Source organism: Grammomys surdaster, unplaced genomic scaffold (genome assembly GCF_004785775.1).
Source record: "Grammomys surdaster isolate TR1022 unplaced genomic scaffold, NIH_TR_1.0 189454, whole genome shotgun sequence".
Lineage (NCBI taxonomy): Eukaryota > Metazoa > Chordata > Mammalia > Rodentia > Muridae > Grammomys > Grammomys surdaster.
Window position 1 is genome coordinate 596 of NW_021623763.1, and position 23,695 is coordinate 24,290.

At 38.1% G+C, this 23,695-nt stretch overlaps 1 protein-coding gene across 1 annotated transcript; it reads left to right on the forward strand.

Moving 5' to 3' along the window:
• Positions 1-332: 332 nt before the first annotated feature.
• Positions 333-23,412, forward strand: LOC114615902 (focadhesin-like; the record flags this gene model as incomplete). Its single annotated transcript, XM_028761498.1, has 4 exons — positions 333-416; positions 10,103-10,220; positions 16,978-17,163; positions 23,291-23,412. Coding segments are annotated over 4 exons (510 nt in total), but the record flags the coding sequence as incomplete, so codon positions are not given.
• Between the last annotated feature and the right edge of the window lie 283 nt (positions 23,413-23,695).

Genomic DNA, 23,695 nt, shown 5'->3' on the forward strand with positions numbered 1-23,695 from the left:
GTCCTACTAAGCCATACTAATTCAGAGGGACTTCAGTAATTAGATAACTTTAAGGTTCAAATTAGGATGAAAATATTGAATGTTTTTGAGCCCATTGGCTCAGTATTTTTTTTTTTTATTAATATTGGGAGCACTTTCTTCTGAAGAATGCTTAATGATGATCAGTCAGTCTTTCCTCTGTCATAATGATGTTTTGGTTTTGTTTTTCACCTCTCCTCCCTTTTTTTTTTTTTAACGTATCAGTGGGATTCTGGCATTGGTTAGAGAAGATTTTTCTTGCCTCCCCTAGATCTGCTGTTTGATATCTGTTGCTTTCTGTCTGCCTTGTCCAGGATCCTATGGTAGCAAGTGCTGCATATAAATCTCTGTCTCACTTCAGTGCTGGAGAACACACCATTCTTCACCTGCCGGAAAAGGTAAGCACCTCTGCTGTTTTGCTGCTATCTCCTGCTTCTTTTATTCTGGATTATATGACTTTATCTCTGGTCATAGGAGTCTTTACCTGGTGAATGTATATATGTACCTCTAGGTGTCGCATCCATGCAGCACAACTTGCCCATCATTCATTTTAATCTGTGAGACTGTGAGGTCTTATGCTTCATAGGTGATGAGTTTGAGTCTCCTTGCAGCAGGTGAAAGGCAGTGTGGTGCAGAGTTATCCTAAGAGGCTGGAGCCATGACTTGTCTGGAAGTTCTGAGCTGCTCTTGGAACCGCTTTTCTGTCAAGTTTGAGTGCCATCCTGGACTTGAGTTTCAAGCATGGGCCCCCAGATAAATATTTTCCATCTCTTATGGTACTAAAGATCTTATATCTCACAAACAACAAATGCTATAAGGAAAAAAAAAACCTCCTTTTTAGTAAGGTGAAAAATGATTTATATGGCTTGAAGAAAGTGTTATTACTTGTTATGGCTCAGCAAAAATATGGCATTATCTTTGCTTTTTAAATAAGTAATTTATTAATGCTGTTATTGTTCTTGCAGTGTTGGAGATGGAACTCTAACCTTGTATATGTTAGGCAGTTATGTTTACTTTAAATTAAACATAGATTCTAGTATCTGATAGACATAGCAGTATATTTCTTTAATCCCAGACCTCTTGAGATGCAAAGGTAGGTGGATCTATATGATTTCTATACTTGCCTGGTCTGCACGGCAAGTTTCAGGCTAGTCAAAGGCTACATATTAAGACCTTGTCTTCATAGAAATAAAGAAATATCTAGTACTTAGGTAATTTAACAAGTTAAGGAGTTCAAACTCTGATTTTGCTTTCATTGCCACTAAGTCCAAATAATACAGATGACAAATGAATGCCTTTATGGCTAAAGGTAATATTGTATTATATGAAGTTACATATATTACCCAGAAAGTACCTTGGAGATCAAACGTTGTGAATTCCTTGGCATCTTCAGGCAGAAAAACATGTTTGGCTTTTGTTCTGTGTTAAGTCTTTACAGAGATCAGAAGCCAGTATGATCTTGGCCAACTTAATGTTTACTGGATTGAATTAGAGCTACTGTGTAAGAGAAGCTGAGCATATACTCTTGTGAAGCCAAACCTTAAGCAAGGCAGGATTTCCTATACCATTGAGGACTCCCAATGTGGTCCTGACTGGCTAGCTTATCCTGCAGTGGTTATAAGTGGAAAGACTTAGCTAAGGTCTTTATAATGAAAACCAATGGGGCTTCAAACTTAGCTTTGGATAACTATCCATGTCTGCTTTTAAAATATGTAGCTGGGACTTGAGAGGTGTCTCACTGGTTGAGTAAGAGAGCTGACTGTTCCTCAGACAATCTATGCATAGTTCCTAGCATCCATATAGTGGCTCAAAACGATCTCTAACTCTAGTTCTAGGGGATCTGACACCCTCTGCTGGCCTCCATGGGCACTGCATGGTATGGTGCACAGACATAACATGCAGGCAAAACCATAAGGGTACAATAAGAAAACTAATAGTACTATGAGTTTGGTATGATTCCTCCCACCAGCAGATTAGTAAAACACCTGCAGGAACATCTTTTATTATGTTTCCAGTAGATAGTTACTCATTTAAATCACAGCATAACAGTGACCTCTGATTTTTGCTGTTACTCCAGAAATAGCTCAGTGTTGGTAGTTGCTTTTATTAAGCAATTCTTAAACACTCTTTGCAACTTATCCTGTTAAAATATTGGCCTGTTTATCTTTTATGCCTTTAGGGTTATATTCACCATCTGATTGTGATTGTTAGAGATTATACTCCATTAAGTGGTATACAAAGTTCCCCTTTAGCTATTTTCTTAATTAAACTCTGTACCTTCTGATCCATACATACCTCAAACTGGCTCCTTTACCTCCTAATGTAACTAGTACTGATATACTTAGAGTCCATGCTTCAAATATGTTTTAACTTTAGTCATTAGACTGCAGAATGATAAAGGAGAGCCGTTAAGGCATATTCGTTTCTATGCATACTTTTCAGATTGAATACTAAAATCAAGTTCAATGTTAAAATCCTCTTCTCAGATAGGTCCTCTGCTTCAGAGTAGCAATAACTCACTCTGACTTACCCTTGTCAAGGTTGAGATGATGGAGCATAAGAGTCTCCCCCTCTCTGTCCCCAGTTTCTGTCACCAGGCTCCTATCCTCCTGTGTAGGCTCACAGCCTCCAGTGCTGAACCTTGCTGCCACAGCCTCCTCCTGCTGCTGCTCCTCCTCCCCTTCCTTGAGAATTTCATACATCTGCTATTGTTGAATAACTACTTACTTGATATTTGCTAGGTGTTAGACTCTGTCCTATGGGCTGAAGATGTTAAATGATTTTATGTGCTTTTTGAATTTGTAATAATATCATTGTTTATCTCAAAATGAAAATCTAGATTTGCTAAAAAAAATTTTGAGGACCTTTTCTTTTCAATGTTAAAAAATAGACAATTGTCCCCAGTCTTTGTTTGTATTCTTGTTCTTTCACTCTATTTACTATTTTACCCTCGTTTCTTTAGCATTCCTAGATGTAGGAATTCTTTTCCTCCTCCAAAAACCCCAACAACAGCAACAACAACAACAACACCCTACACAAATCAGCCAAGACAATATAGAATTGCTTTTCTGGAAAAATAATCAGTTGTGGATAAACTTTTAGATAGAAGACATTGATATTTTTCTTCCAACTTAGAGTCATTAAAAATATTAAGCCATTTTAAAATTAAACTTATAAGATCTTAAGATAGTCTTGTTGATTTCTGTGATTAATTTTAGAAGCGATAAAGAAGAACTCATTATGTATCCAGGGTTGGTATAGCTGTGGTGTTACTGCTTGGCTTTGATTTAAGTGAATGTCATTGCATTCATCAGAGGCTGTTTCTCTTTTTAACTAAATTTATGCAGATACTTGACACGTTCTACATTACCCTCCTCTGCTTTCGTACACACTTATATTTTCATAGGTTAGACAAATGGAAAGACACTTGGAAGGTTATCTGGGTAGTAATGCACAGTGAGGCATTTTGTAGGCTAAGTTTTCTCATATTCAATTTAAAGGAGATTTTAAAAGTAATTTGTCATTTTTTTTTTATTTGGCTTTGAGTTTTTTCAACAAAGCTTTTCTATACTTGGGAGGTCTTGTAGTTTTCTGTGTGTCTTCTAAGAATGTACTGAGCTTTCCCTGCATGTTTTAGCAGCTAATGTGTTGCGATTGCCCAAATTTTGTAACTTCAATAGATACTCTTACAAGTGAGTGCACTCACTCTGAGCCTATTAAGTTGTTACATTTAAACCAAGGGGAAAGATTGATGTTAGATAGTAGGAGGAAATAATTTCTTAGGACCTGAGCAGAGGCAGGAGAGATGGCTCAACAGTTAAGAGCACTTACTGCTCTTCCAGGGAGCCTAAAGTTCGACTTCCAGCACCTACATTAGCTGGCACTCACATCAGTGTGAAATTAGACTATTTAAAATAAATGGTTGGGTTTTCTTTATCCTTCAACCTTGGAACTTCCTGTAGTGGCTTTTAGAAATGTCAGTGGCCTGAATACTGTTACTCATTTCGAGTAATGCTACATGATGGAGCAGAAGGGGAGGACAGGAAACAGTACGTGCAAAATGATTGTATCCCTTCCCTGCCAAGCAGTTCTTTACCGCTCTTTGCCCAGCAGGTAAATCTCCTCACATGGATGGACAGCAGTGGTTTCTTTTTCTCCTCTGCTGCCACCCCATCTCCTTCCTCTTTACTTTCATTTTAAATAACTTTTTTGAGATGTAATTCACAAATCATAGGACTCAGCCATTTAACTCTGACAACTCAGCATGTCTAAAATGTATAAAGATTGTGTGAGAACAAAAGAGCCCATGTTGCGTAGGTGGTCATGTTTACTCTCTTCCTCTCCAAATTCTAAATAAACATTAATCTTCTTTTGATGTCTGTGAATTTGTCTTTTCTGGATCTTTCTTACCAGAATCATCCATAGTGTGGTCTCTTATGAATAACTTCTTTTACATAGACTTTTCAGGGCTTCTTTATATGTAGCATGTATCTCTATGTATCTTTGTACTTTTTCCTCTTTTTAAAAAACTTTGTTCATTTTCACTGCCCCAAGAAGTCCTCTCTCGAGTCCCTAATACATACTTTCATGTCTATTATTTTAAAGGAAGATTCACATGTGAGAAAAAACATATGGTCATGTTAATTTCACTTAATATGGTGATCTTTAATTTCATCCTCTTTCCTGCAAATGACATGACTTTACTCTCCTTATTAGTCGGATAATATGCTACAGGGTATAGATGGCACTTTGATTTTAACCAGTCAGCTGTTGCTGAGCAACTGGGCTGATTCTGTGACTTGGCTACTGTGAACAGGACCACAATAACATGAGTTTGCAGCTATCTTATAGCAGGCCACCTTTAGTTCCTTCAGGTACACACCCAGAAGTGGGATAGCTAGATTATGTATAGGCTAGTCCTACTTTTAGTTTTTATTGGGGAGCTTGCATACTGACTTATACCTCCAGCAGTATATTAAGAGTTCTTTCCCCCTACATCATTGCTAGCATTTGGTATATTTTTAAATGTTTTATATTTGCTACTGTGATTGGAGTTGGACTCATCAAGTCATTTTAATTTATGTCTGTCTAATGACTAACAATGCTGCACACATTTGCATTTATTTATTGGCCACATGTGCTTGTTTATTTGAAAAGTGTCTGTTAATTTTTTCATTCTTTTTGTTTGGATTGTTTTTAATGTTAAAATTTTAAAATTCCTTGTATAGTCTGAGTATCAATCCTCATTGGGTACATAGAAGATGAAGGGTTTTTGCCAGTGCATATGCTGCCTGTCCACTCTGCCATTTGTTCTGAGAATCACTATAATATGATATGATCACCATTTATCATTCTCAGGGCTGAAGGAGTCCTATTCAAAAGGTTATTGATGGTGCTGGAGAGAAGGCTCAGCAGATAAGAGCACTGGCTGCTCTAGCAAAGGACCCAGGTTCAATGCCTAGCACCCATAAAATAGTTCACAACCATTTATAGCTCTAGTTCCGGGAGGATCTGGTGTTTTCTTCTGATCTCTGCAGACATCTCTCATGCAAGTGGTACACTCATACATGCAAGCAGAATACCCATGCAAATAAAAACAGTGCTTTGCCTGTAATCCAGACTTGGGAAGCAGCAAAAGGAGAAGCGGGAACTCAATCTCAGGCTCAGCTACATAGCAAGTTGGAGGCTAGCCTGAGCTATATGAGACTCTCTTTAAAAAGAGATCCTTTACCTCCCAAGGCAAAAGGGCTGTTGCCTGTGCCTATCCCTTTAAGTATTCCCCTACATTAGTTTCAGCCTCTTGATTCTTACGTTAAGGTTTTTAATCAGTTTTGTGTTGATTATTTTATTGTAAATAGTGAGCCAGAAATAATGGTCTAGTTTCAGTGTTCTTTGTGGATATGCAAATCCTCTTTTTTTGTTGTTGTTATTGTTGAGGAGACTTTTCTCTAATACATGTTTTTAGCCATTCTATTGAAACTAGGTATATTTAGTTATATATATTAGTTATATGTTCTGTTATTTTTCATTGTTTTTTTTTGTGTGTCAATATTAAGCTATGTTTGTTTTTATGGTCCTATAGTATAATTTATAATAATTTCCCCTCCATTCCTCTTCTGTCCTCAAGATTACTTTGGCTTATTGGGATTTCTTGTCCTTGAATATGAATTTTAGGATTATTATTTTCTCTTTCGGTGAAGAATGTGATTAGACTTTTGATGAGGATTTCCCAGAATCTCTATTCCTTTTGGTAACGTGGCTGTTTTGAAAAATATTAATTTTAATGATCTGTAAACATTGGATGTCTTTTCATCTTCTTTAATGCTTTATATATCTTTACTTCTTTGGTTAGATTATTCCTAGGTATCTTGCTTAGGAAATGGGTACTGTGAATGACATTGTTTTCCTGGTTTATTTCTCATTATATTTGTCATTTAAAAAACTATTGCATTCTTTTTATATTGCTAGTTTTCTAAAAATATGCCAGATTTAAGATGTTTTTCTGGTGGAATCTTTAGGTTTTTAAAACATAGTATTGTGTATAAATGTGAATAATTTATTTCTTCTTCTCCTGTTATGTTCCTTTTCCGTCTTTCTCTTGTCTTATTGATTTGGCTATGGTTTCAAGTACTAGATTGAATGATAGCAGATATTATAGAGAACCTTGTCTTCTTCCCAGTTCGAGAAAAAATGCTTTTGTTTTTCCTTATTCAATATAAAGTTGACTGTAGTTTTCTGTCTATAACTTTCATTGTCTTGAGGCATTCTGTCTCTTATTTCTGCAGGGTGGGAGTTTTGAATGATGGGGTATTTAATTTTGTGAAAAATTTTCTACATGTAGTAATTATCGGATTTTTTTTCTTGGGATTTTTTTCTGTGCTATATTTTTACAAATTTTCAGAAAATTTATTTGTCTTAGCTTACATGTATAAATGTTTTGCTTGCACATATGTGCACCACATGCGTGCTTGTTGGGTGGATTCCCTGGAAATGGGGTTACAGATGGATGTGAGCCACTGGATGTGTTTTGGGGATCAAATCTGGGTCTTCCAGGGCAACAGGTGATCTCCAGCCCCTGTTTACTATATTTTTATGTGTTGAATTATTTTTTATGTGAACAGAATGTTTTGAACCACCCTGTATTCCTGTGAACCCAGCTTGGTCATAGAGTTTCGTTATAATGTTTAATCCCTTTGGTGTATTGAATTAGATTGCAGGTGTTTTATAGATGTGTTTTACATTTATGGTTACCAAGGAAATTGGCTTATTATTGTTTTTCTTGTTTTCTTATCTGGTTTTGGTATCAATTTAATGCTATCTTCATATCATGAGTTTGCAAACAGTCTTTTTCTGTTTTGTGGAGTAGTTTAAGAAGTATTGGTGCTATTTAAAAGAAAATGAATCACTCCAGTCCTGGAGGTTCCTTTGTTGGGAGATTCCTTTTTTAAATTCATCGTACAGCCTGATTGCAGCCCTTCTCCCTCCTCTCCTCACACCCTACCCCCATTCTTCCATGCCCTTATCCTTAGACACCCCACACCATGGGTACCAACTCACCCTGGAACATCAAATCACAGCTGGACTAGAAGCATCCTTTACCACTGAAGCCAGGCAGGGCAGTCTAACTAGGGGAAAGGGAGCCAAAGGCGTGTAACAGTGTCAGAGACAGCCCCAGCTCCAATTGGTAAGGGACCTACATGAAGACCAAGCTATACATTTGCTACAAATGTGTTGGGGGGTCTAGGTCCAGCCCACACATGCTCTTTGGTTGATGGTTCAGTCTCTATGAGCCCTCATGGGCCCAAGATAGTTGACTCTGTAGGTCTTCTTGTGGTGTACTTGACTCCTCCAGCTCCCTTAATCCTTTCACCCACTCTTCCACAGGACTCTTATAACTCCACCTATTGTTCAGTGCATCTGTTTCCAACAGCTGCTGGATGAAGGCTCTCAGAAGACAGTTAGGCTGTCTGCAAGCATAACAGAGTATCATTAATAGTATCAGGGGTTGACTCTCTGTTGGGAGATTCTTTATTGAGGCGTCAATCTCATTTTTTCGTCTTCTTTAGTTAATTTCTGTATATGATATGTATGTAGAAATTTATGTATTTCTTCCACATTCTTCAATTTATTAGAATATTTTTTTCAAAGCTTTCTCTGGGTTTCAGTGGTATCTATTGCTTTCCCTCTGCGTCTCCTAGTTTCTTCTTTCTGTCTCTTCTGATTTGCTTGGTGACATCTTTGTCAATGCTATTTATCCTTTCAGAGGGCCAATTCTTTTTTCATCAATTCTTTAAATTCTCAGTGTTATTTCTGTTATTTCATCAAATTAATTTTTGATCATTGTTTTTCATGCATTTATTTATCAGGTGTATCTGGAAGAGAAGGGCACATGTTTGTTGGCACATGTGTAGATATCACAGGACAAGTCAGTTTTTTCTTTCACTTTATGGGTCTCAGGGATCAAACTCAGGTCTTTGTAGCCTTAACCCACTGAGCCACCCCTTGATCCCCTTTATCATTTCTTTTCTCTTTAACATTTTATTTTATTGCTTTTCATGATTGAGTTATGTTCTATTGCATGGATTTACTTCAGTCTGCTTATTAATTCATAAGCTGATGAATATTTGAGTGCCCTTATATTTGGGAGCTATAACGAATAATGCTTCTTGAACATTTGTATATAAATCTTTGTATGAGCATAGCCTTTTGTCTATTTTTGTTATATACGTAGGATTAGAATTCCTGGGCTTTATGGAAATCATTTTACTGGTTTCCCGGACGTTCTTGATGCTTAAAACCAAGAAGCACGTCAGAGTGACAGCGAGCTAGCTCTCTTATTCATCTAATTTTCAGGAATCAGGAGGCTCTAATACTGATTAGAATTTCAAAGACAGTTCTCAATCATAGTAGACTTAGAAAATTGCAACTATAAGCCAGAGACACTTGGGAAACCCTGCCTGACAGAACTAAAGGTTCTGTTTGTGCCAGGGTATCTCTGATCATGTAGTATCGTAAACTAATGTTCTCATACCCTGTCTGCAGTCTGCCCAATTGTTATTTCTGAAGTGTGGCTGGCTTAGTCCTCTTAGAGCTAAGTTCTCAGTGTTGAATCTAAATGATGTCTTGTCTTGAGTACTCAGGAGGTTAAGTTGCTTCAAGTAGTGGAGATAACTCTCCTTATGGCTGAGCGGCTTCAGTGGAGTCAGATTATTATACATAAGAGGAGCATTTGCTGTCTGTTTTCTTTTATCCTTCTGAAGACTCCTGACTCAGTGCAGTTGCTAATGAAATGGTGCTTTGGGGACCCATGAAGAAGGCAGTCTGCAGGAATTGTTAATTATTTCTAAAAATAACTCCCGGAGACAGGCAAATGGTAACGACTAGGTTCTGGCACTTTATGGTTATAGCAACCACTTTTCTGTATTTTGATTCCATACCCTAATGGTTAATTATCTCTGCATGGACATTATGATGGTGTGTCACTGAAAGTATTAAAATTTTAATTAATTGCCTTACCATTATGTTATAGAAAATATGATAGTGCTAATCTTACATTCTTATTTTGGTTCACACAAAGCGAAGTAATCACAAAGCAACTGAAAAAAACTTCAAAATGCAAATTACGCACGGTAAAGCAAAGCTACTCATTACTGATTTTAGTGTTCTTTTCTGTAGCAACATTGCTAAGTCCAAAGAATGTCAAGTAAAGCATTTGTAATGTCACAATCTTGTCACTAGAAGATTTGAAACTTTATCTTAGAGATATAGTTGGAATAACAATTTTTAAAAATTTAAAAATTCTAGGACAGCTCTGTGGCTGTCCTAGAATTCACTATGTAGACTAGACTGGCCTTGAACACGCAGAGATCCATCTGCCTTTGTCTCCCAAGTGCTGGGATTAAAGTTGGGCACCACCACACCTGCTGTTACATGAAGGTATTTTTAAAATTTTATTTAAATTGTTTTTTGATATTGAAGAGTGATTATGTCTAAGACAATTTTTAAATCTTAACATAGAGTCAACCAAGAATACATGTTACACGTCTTGTTTTCATTTTCTCTGACATATCATTACTTATTTCAGATAAGGCCCGAAATGCCTGTTCCTGATGAGCTGGATGAAGAGGAATCTGTGGACCTTTCCATTCCTGGTTCTTGCTATCTCAGACTGTTGCCCATCACTGCGCCTTTGGTTTTACCAGGTGACTCCTATTTGACAACCACAGGCCTGGAATTTTCCAGTGGGTTTGCCTGTCTGGTAGATTGTGGGAGCTTTTTGTTTGTTGTTTGGTGTGCACATGCTGTCATTTACTCTCATATAGATACTTTCTAGCTGAAATGCTAAGTGTACCTGTGCGTTCTAGAGAGACAGTCTTAGGTAATACGGTGTTCTAACCATCATAAAACCATTAGATGACAGGAACATTTAGCTGAATATAATTGTTCTCAATGAGAACTAGAATTCATTTCAAAAGCTGGTTACTGTATAAAACAGATTTACAGTGGAACTTCAAGCCACTGCTTTAATTAATGCCTCTTTGTTAAAAGCTGGTGAAAAACATCAAGTTTTGAGATATTTACTTGTGGTTTCATCATTATAAATTTATTTTCTTTTTTAAATTAAATTTATTTATTTATTTATTCTCTTATAACCCAATATCAGCCTTTCCTCTCCTCCAAGTACCCCTTCTTTCCCCTTTCGAGGAGAAGACCTCCTGTGAGTGTTAACTCCCTCCCAGCCCTCCCCAGCACATCATGTTGCTGCCGAGGACTAGGCAGATCCTCTCCCACTGAGGCCAGTCAAGGCTGTCCATTTAGGGGGTGGGATTCAGGGGCAGTCCCTGCTCCCAGTTGTTTGGGGGAACCTTCATGAAGACTAACCTGCTCATCTGTTACATATGTTCAGGGGCCCTAGCGCTTTGGTGATTCAGTCTCTGGGGGCACCCAAGGGTTAGGTGACTGTCTTCCTGTGGAGACCCAATCCTTTGGGGATCCTCAGTCTTTCTCTCAGCTATTCCATAAGATGATTCAAGATCCATCTGTTGTTTTGTAGAGTCTCTGCATCTCTTCCCTTTGACTGTTGGGTGAAGTGAGCCTCTCAGGGACAGTTATGCCAGACTCTTGTCTGTTCTTTCTTTTACATATTTTATTTTGTTATTTTATATGTTTGAGTGTTTTGCTTGGATGTATCTCTGTGTGCCATGGGGATGGCTGGTGCCTCTGGGAGGTATTACAGACAATTATGAGCTGCCACATGGGTGCAGGGAATAGAACTCAGGTCCTCTTCAAGAACAAGAACTCTTACCTGCTGAGGCATCTCTCCAGACCAATTTGTTCTTTCTATAAAGTATATGAATCACAAGTTTGAGAGCTATAAATTAATGGCTCTATTACTTGTATATTATACAAAAGTAGATTAATTAATTTGAACAATGGATCAAGATGTGTTCACTGACACACACAGGTGGGGTGTGCTGATGAGGCAGAAGCAGAAGGTCATGGGCTAGACCAGGGTTAGACTTTAGACAGACATGTTGGATTTGAGGCTTACCTGGTCTATGCGTTGAGTTCCAGGCCATCCTGGGCTACATGGTGAGCCCATGTCGTCGTCGTCCTCTTCTTCTCCTTCTCCTTCTCCTTCTCCTTCTCCTTCTCCTTCTCCTTCTAAATAATTTTAAGGATCAAATTATGTGCTCATTGGTTTTGATATAAAGTGTATTAGACTGTTAGTCTTTAAGAGGCATGCTGTGCATGTGTGAGGTGTTCACACATAGAAAACTTTCACGGCCTCTAAGTCTTACCTAAGAAACAGTAGGTGATTACAGCCGAGATATGGACTATGGGCCGTGATTAAAGTTTTATATTATTTAAAATTTATCTCCTGGTTATTAAAAAATTTCTTAAAAATTCCATAGATGATCCATTGTGATAACTGAGATATGGGTTATGGGCTGTGATTAAAACTTTATATTATTTAAAATTCATCTTCTGGTTATTAAACATTCCTTAAAATTTCCATAGATAATCCTTGAGGATTGGAAGCTCTTCAGTGTTAGCTAATATTTTGCTTTTTTTGTTCAAATTCTGCCTTGAACATGTATACATGCAAACACTTAAGGTTTGAAAATCTGGTTCAATAAAAGAAATGTTGTTATAGCTTCTCAACATAGTCATTGTTATATGTGATTATAGTAATTTGTAATGTTAATATCTTTTTTTCCCCTTGATTTCAAGACAAGTAGAGATTCCCTGGAAATTTAGCCCAGTGTGTATCTTTTATTTGTAGACAGAACTCCTGTCTGTCCCTGACTCTTTCCTTCCTTCCTTCCTTCCTTCCTTCCTTCCTTCCTTCCTTCCTTCCTTCCTTCCTTTCTTTCTTTCTTTCTTTCTTTCAATGGTTATTTTATTTATTTACATTTTAAATGTTATCCTCCTTCTCATCCCCCTTACCCCTGCCTCTATGAGGTTGCTCCCCCACTCACCTATCCACTCTTGCCTCACTGCTCTGGCATTATCCTATGCTGTGGCATCAAGCCTCCACAGGACTAAGGGCCTCCCATTGATAACAGATAAGGCCATCCTCTGCCACATAGGAGTCCCTCCATGTGGTTGGTGGTTTAGTCCCTGGGAGCTCTTGTAGGGGGAGGGGAGTGTCTTGTTAGTTGATATTCTTGTTCTTCCTATGGAGCTTCAAACCCTTTCAGCTCCTTCAGTCCTTCCCCAGCTCCTCCACTGGAGTCGGACAAATTGAACAATGAAGCATAGCCAAAGTTACCATGATTTCATTTCTTCTTTTTACAAGCCTTAAAGACCCCTTCACTGTTACTTTCTTCTCCATACTTCCTATCTCATAGTTCCCAGGGAGCCTTTAGTCTCTCCAGGGTTAATTGCCAGCAGGAGTAGGAAACTGCTTTGATGTACAAATTCCCCCAGTATACTGAAACAGCCATGGCCAATAGCTCTCTTGGGGTTTTAAAATGACTTTATGTCCTTTGCTGATTTCTGCAGCCTTCTGGCCAGAGGGAGGGCATGACTGCCTAGGGAAGAGGAAAAGGTTGCTACTAAGATCTTTGAGGATTGGTACCTCTGTGCTAGTGTTTGTACTCGATGGCCACAGCACTCTACTGTTGTTTTGTTGTTGTTTGTTTGTTTGTTTGTTTTGATTTGTTTTTGGAAACCTGGTTATTGGAGTAAAGTTGGGTTTGTAGGCATAACTATGTCTGGCAAACCATCACCAAAGACAGTTTTACATTGTTCTGTGCTCACTTTTTCTGATTAATGGAGCAAGGACAAACAGCAAGGACATAGATTGCAGCCATGGGAACAGAGACTAGGAGGATACTGGATGGATGATGTATGGTAGTCACTAGTTACTGATGGTGGTAAAGTCATTGCTCTGAAAAGGGGAACATAGCCTGCCTCTCATGTGAATCGTTTCCTCCTCCTCCCACTCCCCTCCCCCCTCTCTCCCCCTCCCTTTCCCCTCCCTCCTCCTGCTCCTGCTCCTCCTCCTGCTCCTCCTCCTCCTCCTCCTCCTCCTCCTCCTCCTCTTCTTCTTCTTCTTCTTCTTCTTCTTCTTCTCCTTCTTCTCCTCGTTCCTCTTCTTTTTCCTCTTCCTCCTCCTTCTCCTCTTTCTTCTCCTTCTTCTTTCTTTTCTTCTTAACTATTCCTTTTCTTAAACTATTTTTTTTATTTTACCTGTGTTGGTGCTTTGCCTAGATGTATATAAGTACATTGTGTCTGTGTGCACCTGGCACCCATGGAGGACAGAAGAAGGTATCAAATTTCCTGGGACTGGAGTTACATATAGTTGTGAGCTGACATGTGGGTGCTGGGAATTGAACTCTGGTCTTCTACAAAAGTAGTATGTATTCTTAACCATGAAGCCATCTCTCCAGCCCCCAGTACTGGCCTTTTAAAATTCTAGCTTAAAATTGCTTGTACTATAGTCTTGTTTAGATTTCTCCAGATACTCTGAGTTTGTGAACTTTTAGACTTAGATTTTTATTTTTTCATTTCACATAGTATGTTTAAGATCCTTATCTTTAGTTCCCTATGCTAACTTTATTTTTTTCAGTTGTTGGATGGTATTCCATTAGATATAACTGCAATGTTAACATGCTCACCTTGTTGTGTATAGATTTTCATCTTTTTAAATTCTTACTTGGTTGTATTTAAGGAATAGGCCAAGGCCAAGGCTGCAGAGAGCAGGAAGAATGCTGGTTACTGGCTCAATTGCTTGGGAAAGATGGTGTTCTCTGTAGTGGTTCCATTCAGGGGCATGCATCTTATCCTTACCTCACAGCTGCAAGAGGGAGTTGAGAGGCTTTTATTGACCACAGAGCTAGATAAGTATACAGCTTTCTGTTGCTAGAACAGTGTACTTGCAAGTATATCTTCTCTTTTGACATATGTGCTTGTCCCCTTTGTCAGAACACAGTTCTTCCTGACGAAGCATGAAATCATTCTCTCTTACCTAAGCTCCCCTGTCTTCACAATCACATAACTCACACATTTCAAAAAGTCTGTGCTCAGACTGAGCTTGGAGCAGTCATACCTGAACCACATCGTTCAGGAATTGGAATAGTCTGTGATTACATAGCATTCATTTGTTTAAATGTTATAGTCATGAAGGTCATTACAAAAAGGGCTTCATGCTCAATGGAATCATTGAAGAAAGTTTAATAAAGTGGTTCTTTATAATTGTGTTTGCAAAGTTTATGGAAATTCATTAGACATAATGAATCATCAGAGAATAACTAAGGTCTTCTGGCCTGTGTAGGGAGGGTAAAAGACATGTGTGTCACAAATAGAGCTGCCTAAGGGGAGACAGCCTTCTGAATAAGGGTGTAGGTAACCTGTAGTAACCTGTTGGACAGTGTCTATGAAATAAGTTCCCCAACTTCACCATGTTTTCACTCTTTGATCTCCTGCCAATGCCTTTCATTGGTTGACACAATGAGCAATCTTTTGATGCATTTCTTAAAGCTTAGTTCTGGAGGCTACAGAACAGTGTTGAGAATGGTAGAGGGTAAGTGTGGAGGAGTCATTAGAAACTGTCCCCAACAGATGTTCCCAGTACTGTGTGTGTGTGTTGTATGTGCATGATTATGTATGTGTGTCAATAGACCAGAGGTTAATACTTTGTGTATATGTTCATGTGTACATATGTGCATGCATGTGTATAGACTAGCAGTTGATAACGTATGTGTGTTATATGTATGTCTATGTATGTACATGCATGTATATAGACCAGAGTTGACATTGTGTGTCTGTTTTATGTGTGCCTGCCTATGTATTTGTGTGCATGTGTATAGACTAGAGATTGACATTGTGTGTGTATGAGTGTGTGTGTGCATATTGTATGTGCATGTCTATGCATGTGTGTACATGTGTATAGGCCAGAGATTGACATTGTGTGTGTGTGATGTATGCACATGTCTATATATGTGTGTGTATGTGTATACACCAGAGATTGACATTGCTTGTCTTCTTCAATTGCTCTCTTCCTGACTTTTTGAGGCAGAATTCTTTGCTTGTATCTCGGCCTTGCCATTTAGGTAGACTGTCTGGTAAGCAATTTGCTGGCATCTTCTGTCTCTGACTCCCTAGTGATGGAGTGGCCATGTGTGTGCTGTCTCACTTGCCTTCTTATATAGGTGTTGGGGATCACATTTATGTCCTCCTGCCCTACCAAGTACTTTGCCAGCTGAGCCATGTCCCCAGACCCTCTCTTTACTTTGTATGGGTAAGTTTGGTTGCATCCAGGAGATTATATAGAAAGATAAAAGGACACTTAATTATTGTGCCAGTGAGCACTTATTTTTAAATCGTGGTCATTTAAAGGAGATCTCGAGATGAAAATATTCCTAGTCAAATTTGGATGTGGCTGGGTGGACCCTTGTTTTTCTCTTCCTACTGGAGGAATGTTCAGTAGTTTTCCTTTTTTGTTTTTCCCACTGTGATTAGTTTAGCTTTCATGCTTTGTTTTTATTTCTGTATTGAGCATCCTCTAGTGGTCCTTGAGGAAATGACACTCAAATATGAACCCACTCTCTTACCATTGGTTTTTGACATCCTGTCTTCTGACTCTACGTTTTTATGTTGTTTTGTAGTAGTTTGTACAATGTCAAATAGCAAAGTGAGCTTCATTAGCATAGCTTCCTTTGTACACAAATGAAGTAAGGAATGAGTTTTACAGTTTTTAATACTTGTGATAACATTGCTACAGAATGGGCTTGGTTCTAACAGATCTCCCTAAAAACATCCAAAGGACAAGAGGAATCATTCCATGAAAAGCTAGAAGCAATGTGTTTCAGGTAGACAGCCAGGAAGCTCGTGTTCCTCTAGAGCACATCAAGAGTATATTTTTGAAGAACAGAAGGGGCTATTTAGGCTATCTGGGACATGGCAGAAATGAGGCCAGAGGGATAATCGTGATGATTCCTTATTTGGGGTCAGAGGCTGTATAGTTTTTGTTTTGGTTTGTATGTGCATTGAAAGCTATTGGATGGTATTAAGAAAGTAAAGGGCAACTTCAGCTTCTGGCTAGAGGATGCCTCAAGGGTGATCATGAGGAAGAAGAGACTAAAGATGCAGCTTTTATGTTAGTATATTTGAGGAAGGGTAAAGATAATAACTAGGCAAGATTTCTTGAGAATCGTTGTAAAAGAAGGACTCTGGAGGTGGAGCCACAAGAACTCACCAATAGATGACATATAAGAAATGAAGAAGTAAGAATGAATCCCAAGAACTAAGAAGGAAAACTAAGAATTCCTGAACGGTGTGACACTTTGTTTGGGAACATTGATGGAAGAGATGCTACTCAGTGGTTGACTTTTCACTTGGTGAAGTTCAACCTGAAACAGCTGAATGCCTGGCATGCCGGATAAGAAGGAACGCACCTCTTCTGGAGTATCTCATTTATTTGGGTTTTGAACTCCTCTTATTTTCTTCTAGCTTTGGAAGAATTCTTTACATCTCTTGTGAGACAAGAAATGGTGAATATGCCCCGTGGGATATATCACTCTGCATTGAAAGGAGGCGTCCGCTCAGACCAAGGGAAGACTGTAGCAGGAATCCCCAACTTTATATTGAAGACGTATGAAACAAACAAGCAACCAGGACTGAAACCTGGCCTGGCAGGTAAGAATACTGTACTATAGTGAAGTGCAGGTTTCTAGCGTCCTGTCTTGTAATTCCATGTATAATTGTCATAGGTTACATGGTAGGACATTGCTAGTCTGATGCTCACATTTACACAGAGTTGGAAAAGTTACAACAAACAACTGAATTGAAAAGGAATTCAAAAAATGTAGAAGCAAAGACAAATAGATAGCTTCAAATTCCAAAATGGGAAGATTATTTTAGACTGTTTTCCCCACTTGGAGCATATTCACTATTCTAACTATGGACTTGATTGGCAGCTGGCTCAGGTAGAGGTCAGGTCTTGTTGGAGAAAAGAACAACCAGTGGTTAACACATATATGGAAAAAGTTTTAATATTCTTAGTTGTCAGGGAAATGTAAATCATGACTCCATTGAGATTCCAGGTCAGCCCAGTCAGAAGAGCCATTACAAGAAAAGAAACAAGAGATGAGGATAAAGACATAGAGAACAAGGGATATTCATACACTATTGTTGAAACTGTAAATTAGTTTAGCCACTGTGGAAGTCAGTATAGATGTTTCCCAGAAGGTGAGAACTAGAACTACCACATGATCCCATGTACCACTTGTTGGTTTTACAAAAAGTAATCAAAGTTAGAATGTAATATAGTATACTTGCACTTTTACATTTATTAAGACATGGTTCACAGATCAGCCTGTGTCCATCAACAGATAAATTAACATCACCTCTACAACCACCACCAGTAATAATAATGGGAATAATAATAAATCATAGTTTATAAACATCAATATTTTATTCCTCCATGAAGATGAAAAAAATCATGTCATTTGCAGGAAAACTGTATATCATTATACGGAGCAACATAAGTCAGATTAAGAAGGATATACTGCATGTCTGCAATCTAGATTTTAAAAATAGGACATGAAAGTTGAAGACTATTTAGGTAGAGGAAGGGTACGAAGAGGAGGCAGGAGCTAAGAGGTGATGGCATTAATATGATCAAAATACATGATGTACATGCACAGAAATGACACAGTGGAGTAAATTATTTTATGCAGTGAATATACCAATAAAGATACTTTATTAGATACAATATAAAGATACCATACAATAGTTTGTAGGATGTAGCTACAATGGTTTTCTGTGACTTCTTGTTTGTGTGTGTGTGTGTACATAAGTATAAGCAAGTGATATATGTGTATGAAAATACACTGTGTGTGTGTCTGTGTGTGTGTGTCTCTGTGTGTGTGTGTCTGTGGAAGACAATGGAGAACATAGTATGCCTTTATATATTACTTTCCACCTAATTCCTTTGAGACAGAGTTTCTCTCTGAACTTGGATCTGTGCTAGTAGCTAGCAAGCCCCAGGCTTTCTTATGTTTCCATCTCCACAGTGTTAAAGTTACATGTATACTAATGGTCATGATTGTGTGTGTGTGTGTGTGTGCGTGCGTGTGTGTGTATGTGTGTGTGTGTGTGTATGTGCATGTGTTAGAATCCAAATTCATGTTCTCTTGCTTTTACCCACTGAGCTACCACAGTTGTTTTTAGAGGGAAATTGTCTTACTTTGCTTTCTGTTGCTGTGATAAAACGCTGTGGCCAAAAGCAAACTTGGGGAGGGAAGGTTTATTTAACTTTACAGTCTATAGTCTATGACCAAGAGAAATTAGAGCAGGAACTCAGGACAGGAACCAGGAGGCAGGAACTGAGGCAGAGACCAGCTATGGTACTGTATGCTGGCTTGCTTCCTGGGGCTTAACCATTGTGCTTTCTATTTAGACCCAAGACTACCAGCCTAGGGGTAGCACTGCCCACAGTGGGCTGAGCTCTCCCACATTGATCATTAATATTAGAAAATACCCTACAGACTTGGCTACTGGTGAATCTCAGTAGAGCTATCTCTTTACAAATAATTCTAGCTTGTATCAATGTAAAAAAAATTGTCAGGACAATTTCCTTGTCAGAAACAAGGAAAGGAAATCAAACTTCTGTTTAAAAGAGCTTAGGAAAGAATAGCAATCAAGAAAAGATCATAAAAATCTGACCAAAGACATAAAGATGCTCATAAAGTGAAGATTTAATGAAATCAATAGATACAGAAAGCTGACAGGGCCCGTATGAGGAAGAAGAAAGGAAATGTTACTGTAGACCATACACTGTTCTCAAAGAGAAGCTCTACAAAGAACTTTTAATCAGTAATCTTCAAAATTTAGGTGAATTATAGAAGTCCTTAAAATATAAAACTGATAGGAGAAATACGTTATATAAACAATTTGATATTTACTCAGGAAATTCATTCTTTAACCTAATAGGCATTCTACAAGTGGCTTCTTGACTAAATTTATGCAGACTATAGCAAGAACACAGAAAAAAAGAATTATTCTTCAATGGACCAGCATAATATTAATACCAGAACTTGATCATGAGTTTACAAGACAGGAAACTTATGCACCACCCTTTCCCAGTGAGCACAGGTGGAAAGATAGGGTGGGAGGGAGGCTGACTTAAGCAATACTTATAAAGGATAAGACAAAAATAATTTAATGTTTCAAAGCCAATATAATTCATTATGTTAATTTAAAAGGCTGTTCAGTCTTTAAGTAGATTCACATGTGTAGGAAAAAAATCTGAAAAATTTAGCACAACTTCATCATGCCCAAAAGACTCTTATTAAAAATTATGTGTAGATGGAAACTTTTTTTCTGATAAGGAACAACCAGCAACCACCAACACATACTTATAGGTAATCCTGAAATACTGACAGCCTTGCTTTCTGATAGTGAAAAAAAAAAAAAAAGAATGCTATTTTCACCATTCTTACTCAGCATTGTACCAGAAGCCATGGCTAGTGAAGTCAGCTGAGGAGAAGAAATTAAAGCTGCAAGGATTAAAGAAACAAAACATTCATTACTTGCAGATGACATCATTATATTCATAGACAATCCAAAATAGTCCACGGTTAAATATTAGGATTAATAGTTGAATTCCTTTCAGTAGCTTGCTGCATATAGACCGACATAAAAATGCATATATAAAATCAGTTGTATATTTTACATACTATAATGAATAAGTAATGAAATTTAAAACCTATAATAACATCATATATATTAAGAATCTAAAACAAATCAATAACCTGTATTTTATCAACTACCGAAATAATATTGAAGAAACAATAAATGTAGTGTTGTATGATGATGTTTATGGGCTAGAAGGCTGCATATTGTAAAAATTAAGTTAAAAATTAATATATAGATTTAAGTAAATCATAATCAGTCCAATACATTTTTGACAGTTGACATTCTTATTCCAAAAACTATGTGGAAATACAAAAACTCAAAATTAAACCAAGGCAGTCTTGAAGAACATCAGCAGCAATGTAGGAGGACATGCATTATCAGATGTTGAAAACTATTACAAACTCACAATAATTGGTAATTAAGTGCTAGTGCAATGGTACACAGGCTGAGCAAAAGAATACAGTGTGAAACATGCACACATGGTCACTGTGTCACTGATTTGTAGCAGTGATGTGGAGAAAAGCCATGATCTCTATCATGAAAAGCTCTAATGTGTTTATTTGTATTTAATGCATGTCTGTCTGTGCTGTGTGGTCCATGTATGCACACATGTCGGAATGCACATGTATGCCCTTACACATGGGGGGTGTGTTTGCCTTGGTCCTCTACCTTATTATCTGAATGTGTGCCTCTCTCTGGACCAGCACACAAGTTGGCCCAGGGAACTACCTGTCTCTGACTGCCCAGTGCATGGGTTCCAAACATGTGTCACCACACCTTGCTTTTATGTCGGTACTAGATACCGAGTTCATGTTCTCACATTTGTGTGGCAAGCATACTACTGACTAAACCATCATCCCACATCTAAAAGCTCTAATTTTAAAAAAAAGACAAATATACTGGAGATATTTATGATGTAGATATATGATAAAGGACACCTGAGAATGTGAAGTAATGAAAATTTTTTAATAGCAATACTACAGATTTCCTGAGTTGACACTTAGTCCATCATCCCTTGTTTTCTGCATTAACCATTGCTTGCTGCAGTAGGAAGTTCCTCCAATGAAAGATGGGCTCTGCACAATCAGTGGGTGCAGCATGAGTAGTTAGAAGGCACGTTGACAACAGGACCATTTAGCAAAACTAGTACTAAGTTTCTCCCTTGGGTCTGTGACCTTCCCAACCATGCTCTTGAACAAACTGTTGATGACAGCTAAGTGTCTCAGGGAGGATGGGTCATTTTCTTCAGTGGTGTAGCCACGGATAAGTTGCCCTTGCTCCAGGAATAAGCTCCTACCTCCACAGGAGCAAAGAACTGTAATTAAACTCATTGGATCACATACAAAAGGGAAGCAGGAAAGTAGGAGGGGCTTCATGGTTGTTGGGAAGGAGGTTCCTGTAGGAGATGGAGAAGAGAGGGGCACCAGGTGGAAATGACTAAACCCACAGTGCGAAAGGATTAAAAGAGGTATTCAAATGTCCGATGAGCATGTAAGAAGATAGTCAACTTTAACATCAAGAAAAACCTGGGTTGAAACTAACATTTCATACCAGTGGAATGGATAAAACATGGAAAATACCAAGTACAGTTGCTCCTATGTTCCCATGGATTTTTACACCTGAGGATCCAACCAACCTCAGATCAAACATATTTTTATTTATAGTTGTTGTGAACATAAGCAGACCTTTTCTTGTAATTAGTCCCCAAACAATGCAGTGCAGCAACTGTTTATGCCACATCTCATATCTGCATTGTGTTCTTTATAAATAATATAGAGGTCATAAGAAATGCAGGAGGAAGTGGATTGGATTATATGCAAATTCTATGTCATTTTATATAAGGGACTTGAATATTCATAGATTTTGCTAAGCATGGGGGTTTTGGAACGATCCCGCATGGACACCATGCAAAGGCTGTCGGCGCAGTAACTAGGACAGCTGTTGCGAATATAAGTTCTGATATTTTTAAAATTGATTGTGAACAAATTCCTACATTTGGGATTTTATTTTTACAGACTTTGAACCTGATTTGTGCTACCAGAGACATAAGTCCACAGCAGCACTGTTTGCCCAGTGTTTAACTCAGGAGCTATTTGATGCCTGCTTTCAGTAAAATGAATACACAAATGTTGCATATTCATATGAAGGAATATGATGAGGGAATGAGTAAACTCCAACGCCAGTAAGAGCAAGATGATTCTCAAAACAAGGAGGGTGGGCGAAGGCAGTGAGATGTGGAGGCATCTTCCTACTCTAACTCCATTCATGAAAAGAACCGTGATAGGCAAAGGGGCTGCTAGAAGTGGTGCTGCCAGCCGAGTTGGATGCATGACAGGAAGGTGTGCCCAAAGGCTTCTGAGATGCACATAATGACTTGCTTTTTGATCTGGGTTCTGCTTAGACATGTATAAAACAGTTTACTGAGCTTTGTTTATAGAGTGTGCACTTTTCTCTGTCAGTACTAAGAATACATGTTGGAAATATATTCATCTGTATATGTTGCCATCTTGGTCCTTGAATGTGTCTTTTTGTTGGCTCAGAATTAACCAAATTTCCACAAGTTACCTGGGGTTACCATAAATTAATTTACTGGCTTCCTTGGCTTTTGATTGACTTGGAACCTACCTGGTGCTGGGAGTTCATTGAGAACCACAGTTACAAAAGCAGGGAAAAGAGGCCCAACCAAAACTTGGCTGATGCAGGTGTGAGCTCAGCTTGTTTATGTGTGGGCGTGGACTAAGGGCCTTATGTTATCAGGAGTTGACATTATATGTGCACATACTTTTATTTAATGAAACTTAGACAAAGTTTAATAGATAGTACCAATGGTTTGTAAAATGTGAAATAAATACAAATTATAATTTTTCTTTTTTTGTAGATATTTATACTGATAAATGTTAATTATAAATGACTTGTAAATAAATTATATTTTAAATGTTAATTTTTATGTCCAATTTTTTTCCCTTCTTTGGATACCAATATTCAAAAATAGTAATTTGCTCAATAATTTATATTTTCATTGTTATGGTCTTCATCCAAATTGGCTGAGTGTGGATTACTGAGAATATAATTTCTAGTTTTCTCTCATTGAGAATGCTCATTCTGAATTTCTTTCTTTTGAAAGGTGGCATGCTGTTTTGCTATGATGTTGCCATGTATCAGAGCAAAGATGGCAAGCCACTGAATCGGTTAATGGCCAGTAGAGGGCGAAACTTCAAGCAGACAACACTGGCCCTCCTCCATGAAGTAGGTGCTGTTCTACACCCCATCAGCTCTTTGTGTTTCAGAGTTCCTCCCTTCCCTTTATGTATATGAACATTGAGTTTGTTTGGAATAGTTTTTTGCTTTGCCACAATTAGTATAAGTTGCTTTTTTTTTTTTTTTTTTTTTTGGTTTTTCGAGACAGGGTTTCTCTGTATAGCCCTGGCTGTCCTGGAACTCACTCTGTAGACCAGGCTGGCCTCAAACTCAGAAATCTGCCTGCCTCTGCCTCCCAAGTGTTGGGATTAATGGCGTGCACCACTACTGC